The 5,000-nt window shown below is 58.7% G+C and overlaps 2 protein-coding genes across 2 annotated transcripts; both read right to left on the reverse strand.

The window, feature by feature from the left end:
- Positions 1-3,165: 3,165 nt before the first annotated feature.
- CMQ_5555 (uncharacterized protein) lies at positions 3,166-3,387 on the reverse strand (the record flags this gene model as incomplete). Its single annotated transcript, XM_014313142.1, has 1 exon — positions 3,166-3,387. The coding sequence occupies one exon, from the start codon at positions 3,385-3,387 to the stop codon at positions 3,166-3,168; it is 222 nt and encodes a 73-aa protein (XP_014168617.1).
- A 69-nt stretch (positions 3,388-3,456) lies between these two features.
- On the reverse strand, positions 3,457-4,593 carry CMQ_5626 (uncharacterized protein; the record flags this gene model as incomplete). The annotated part of the gene is made up of 4 exons (XM_014313213.1): positions 3,457-3,731; positions 3,935-4,192; positions 4,277-4,507; positions 4,569-4,593. The coding sequence occupies 4 exons, from the start codon at positions 4,591-4,593 to the stop codon at positions 3,457-3,459; spliced, it is 789 nt and encodes a 262-aa protein (XP_014168688.1).
- Positions 4,594-5,000: the final 407 nt, after the last annotated feature.

Here is a 5,000-nt window from a genome sequence, read left to right on the forward strand (position 1 = left end):
GCGTGCGGGTTTAACACCCAGACACTCGCCCCAATGCTTGACTCCTTGGTCCGTGTTTCAAGACGGGTCGCCGGTGGCCATTACGCCAGCATCCTTGCCGAAGCGCGGTCCTCGGTCCCCCCAGGGGCATGGCGCGGCGGGCTATAACACTCCCGAGGGAGCCACGTTCCCGCCGCCTTTATCCCCCTAGGAAAACCGATGCTGGCCTGCGCCCCGCGGAGTGCACCGGCGCTGAGGGCGCCGGGTGGTCCGCGGGGCACAAGTCTGGCCACGGGCGCTTCCCTTTCAACAATTTCACGTACTGTTTGACCCTCTTTTCAAAGTGCTTTTCATCTTTCGATCACTCTACTTGTGCGCTATCGGTCTCTGGCCGGTATTTAGCTTTAGAAGAAATTTTACCTCCCATTTTGAGCAGCATTCCCAAAACTACTCGACTCGTCGAAGGAGCTTCACAAAGGCTAGGCGTCCAACCGTACGGGGCTCTCACCCTCTCCGGCGTCCCGTTCCAGGGAACTCGGAAGGCGCCGCGCCAGAAGCATCCTCTCCAGATTACAACTCGGGCCCTGGGGGCCAGATTCCAAATCTGAGCTGTTGCCGCTTCACTCGCCGTTACTGGGGCAATCCCTGTTGGTTTCTTTTCCTCCGCTTATTGATATGCTTAAGTTCAGCGGGTAGTCCTACCTGATCCGAGGTCAACCTTGAGAAGGAGGCAGACTCGCGTCTGCCGGTCTGTGGGGCAGGGCGCAGGCGGGAGCGTCCAGAGCGAGGGCGTGATGCTTACTGCGCTCGGAGCCCGCTGCCGGCCCGCCACTGGCTTTCGGGGGCTGCGGCGGCCTGCACTGGGCGCAGGCCTGGCCGCAGAACGCCCCAACACCACGCAGGCGCGCTGCGTGAGGGAGGAAATGACGCTCGGACAGGCATGCCCGCCAGAATGCTGGCGGGCGCAATGTGCGTTCAAAGATTCGATGGCTCGCTGAATTCTGCAATTCGCATTACTTATCGCAGTTCGCTGCGTTCTTCATCGATGCCAGAACCAAGAGATCCGTTGTTGAAAGTTTTAACGATTCTGTGGTTTTGCTCAGACGATACAATTATACTGCAAAGAAGGTTCGCGGCGAGAGGGAGCGGCCGCGCCGCACCCCCGGCGGGCGGGCGCCCGTCCAACCACCCCCACCCCGCAGAGGGGGGGGGAGGAGGGCACGCCGCCCGGCAGGAAGCAACGGGCGCTCTCTCTCAGAAAGGATGCGGTAAGGTTTGCACGGGTTGGGAGTCAACTGTGAACTCGCTAATGATCCCTCCGCTGGTTCACCAACGGAGACCTTGTTACGACTTTTACTTCCTCTAAATGACCGAGTTTGGATAACTTTCCGGCCCGGGGGGGCGGTTGCCCGCCCCCCTGGGCCAGTCCGAAAGCCTCACTGAGCCATTCAATCGGTAGTAGCGACGGGCGGTGTGTACAAAGGGCAGGGACGTAATCAACGCAAGTTGATGACTTGCGCTTACTAGGGATTCCTCGTTGAAGAGCAATAATTGCAATGCTCTATCCCCAGCACGACAGAGTTTCACAAGATTACCCAGGCCTTTCGGCCAAGGAAGAACTCGCTGGCTCTGTCAGTGTAACGCGCGTGCGGCCCAGAACATCTAAGGGCATCACAGACCTGTTATTGCCTCAAACTTCCATCGGCTTGAGCCGATAGTCCCTCTAAGAAGCCAGCGCGCTGCCAGAGCAACGCGGGCTATTTAGCAGGTTAAGGTCTCGTTCGTTATCGCGATTAGGCAGACAAATCACTCCACCAACTAAGAACGGCCATGCACCACCACCCACGAAATCAAGAAAGAGCTCTCAATCTGTCAATCCTCATCGTGTCTGGACCTGGTGAGTTTCCCCGTGTTGAGTCAAATTAAGCCGCAGGCTCCACCCCTGGTGGTGCCCTTCCGTCAATTTCTTTAAGTTTCAGCCTTGCGACCATACTCCCCCCAGAACCCAGAAACTTGTACTTTCGTGTAAGGTGCCGAACGGGTCAAAAAATAACACCGTCCGATCCCTAGTCGGCATAGTTTATGGTTAAGACTACGACGGTATCTGATCGTCTTCGATCCCCTAACTTTCGTTCCTGATTAATGAAAACATCCTTGGCAAATGCTTTCGCAGTAGTTAGTCTTCAGTAGATCCAAGAATTTCACCTCTGACAACTGAATACTGATGCCCCCGACTGTCCCTATTAATCATTACGGCGGTCCTAGAAACCAACAAAATAGAACCACACGTCCTATTCTATTATTCCATGCTAATGTATCCGAGCATAAGCCTGCTTTGAACACTCTAATTTTTTCAAAGTAAAAGTCCTGGTTCCCCGACACGCCCAGTGAAGGGCATGCGGCTCCCCAGAGGGAAAGGCCCGGCCGGACCAGTGCACGCGGTGAGGCGGACCGGCCAGCCAGGCCCAAGGTTCAACTACGAGCTTTTTAACTGCAACAACTTTAATATACGCTATTGGAGCTGGAATTACCGCGGCTGCTGGCACCAGACTTGCCCTCCAATTGTTCCTCGTTAAGGGAATTAAATTGTACTCATTCCAATTACAAGACCCAAAAGAGCCCTGTATCAGTATTTATTGTCACTACCTCCCCGAGTCGGGATTGGGTAATTTGCGCGCCTGCTGCCTTCCTTGGATGTAGTAGCCGTTTCTCAGGCTCCTTCTCCGGGGTCGAGCCCTAACCCTCCGTTACCCGTTGTCACCATGGCTGGCCAAGACCCAGCCGTCGAAAGTTGATAGGGCAGAGATTTGAATGAACCATCGCCGGCGCAAGGCCGTGCGATTCGAGCAGTTATTATGAATCACCAGTGAGCCCCGGAGGGCATTGGTTTTTAATCTAATAAATACATCCCTTCCGAAGTCGGGGTTTTCAGCATGTATTAGCTCTAGAATTACCACGGTTATCCAAGTAGTAAGGTACTATCAAATAGACGATAACTGATTTAATGAGCCATTCGCAGTTTCGCTGTATAATTGCTTATACTTAGACATGCATGGCTTAATCTTTGAGACAAGCATATGACTACTGGCAGAATCAACCAGGTAGCTATCGTCGCGCAACGTACTCCCCCCCGCGAGATCGCGGCGGGTTTCCCAGAGCGGCCGTGTCGCCGCACGCAGGGTGCGGCTAGCGGAGAAGCGATTCACTGACCAGGCTTCGGGCGCCGCGAGCGTCCCCAGCACGCAAGCAGGCCCGCGCCAGATCCCACAGGCAGCAATCGCCGCGCAGTGCACTCCCCCCCCCCGCAAGAGCGCGGCGGGTTGTCCACGGCGGAGAAGCGATTAGCTGACCTGCCGCGCTGACAGAGCGCCCCGGCGAGGCCAGGGCGATCCGCCAGGCGGCATCCATCTTCCCCCACAGAGTTCCCAAGAGCGGCACGGCCTACACTGCCCCGCGGACGAGCCGCGGGCGTGCCACCTAACCGCCCAAGGAGGAGGCCACGGCCCGCCGGTGCAGCTGATGCAGCGTTCCCGGCGAGAGGGTATCTCCTGTTGCTTCTGCCTGCCTGGCCGCAATGCCAAGCGAAAGCAGTAGCCCGACGGCGGCGCGGAGGGGGGATATGCCCCCCCCGCGCCATCCGGCATCCTGGTTGAGTGGACGAACGAGCGCCACCGCTCCAGGGCATCGGACAGTCCCGTACGCCCGGGGCTCTAGCCTTATAAAGCGAGCCTCCCTCGACGCCGAAAGCAGTCCTTTAATTGAATATGGAACGTGTTTTATGGGCTTCGCCCAGGACGGGTGCCCAGGTAAACCGGGCAGCCCATCCTGAGTGCTGTGTCCGCCGCGCAGCGCCTGAGGCGGGGGGGGACAATGCAGAGTCGCTCGCGCTTCCCGCATGTTTTTTTTTTTTTTTTTTTTTTCCCTCCCTCTCATAGCTCCACCGACACCTGCGTACCGGGGCTGCCAACAACCCGCGGCGACCCCATCGAGGGGCGCTTGTGGGGCGGCGCCGCGGGTTTGGCCGCGCAGGTCGAGAAAACCGACTCACGACCGCCCGCGCCGCCTGCGCAGAGAAACTCTCGCCGCCACGGGCGCCCGCCAGCGGTCGCATGCGACCGCTGAAGAGGTCCCACAGGTGCCTGCTCTGCGCCCAGGACGGGTGCCCAGGTCAGCTGGGCCGCCCATCCCGAGTGCTGTGTTCGCTGCGCAGCGCCTGAGGCGGGGGGACAATGCAGAGTCGCTCGCGCTTCCCACATTTTTTTTTCCCCCTCTCATAGCTCCACCGACACCTGCGTACCGGGGCTGCCAGCAGCCCGTGGCGACCCCATCGAGGGGCGCTTGTGGGGCGGCGCCACGGGTTTGGCCGCGCAGGTCGAGAAGACCGACTCACGACCACCCGCGCCGCCTGCGCAGAAGAACGCTTCCTCGCCCCCGCCGCCCGAAAAGAGACCGCTAGAGAGACCTCGTAGCGTGCTGCGGTGCGCTGGCTCGTGCTCCGCAGGTGCTCCGCAGGTGCTCCGCAGGTGCCCTCGGGGAAGTCTTCCAGCAGCCTGCAGCGGGCGAGGGGGGGTTGGGCAGTTGCCAGATACCCCCAGCTCCTCCCACTGCTTCCATTTCTTTTCCTTCCCCCCTCATAGCTCCACCGACACCTGTGTACCGGGACCGCCAGCAGCCTGCGGCAACCCCTGTAAGAGGGGCTGAGGAGGCAGCGCCGCGGATTTGGCCGCGCAGAGTACAAAGATCGACTCACGCCTGCTCAGACAGTCTGCGCAGAAGATTACCAATAACCTCCCCCCCCTTCTATCGTAAGCCGCGGCGGTGCCTAGAGCGGCCAGACTGCCCACTAAGACCGCCAACGCTCAGCGGCCGTAGTCCACAATGACTGCGTGCCCGGCGACGGACGGCGTGCGGTTGCAGGCCTGTCGGGAGCTTTACAGTATTCTTTTGAGATTGTTTGTGCAAAATGATATATTTATTTTCCTCAAGTTCCTTTTTTTCCTTTTTTTCCTCCCGGGAAACTC

Source organism: Grosmannia clavigera, assembly GCF_000143105.1.
Source record: "Grosmannia clavigera kw1407 unplaced genomic scaffold GCSC_89, whole genome shotgun sequence".
Taxonomy (NCBI): domain Eukaryota; kingdom Fungi; phylum Ascomycota; class Sordariomycetes; order Ophiostomatales; family Ophiostomataceae; genus Leptographium; species Leptographium clavigerum.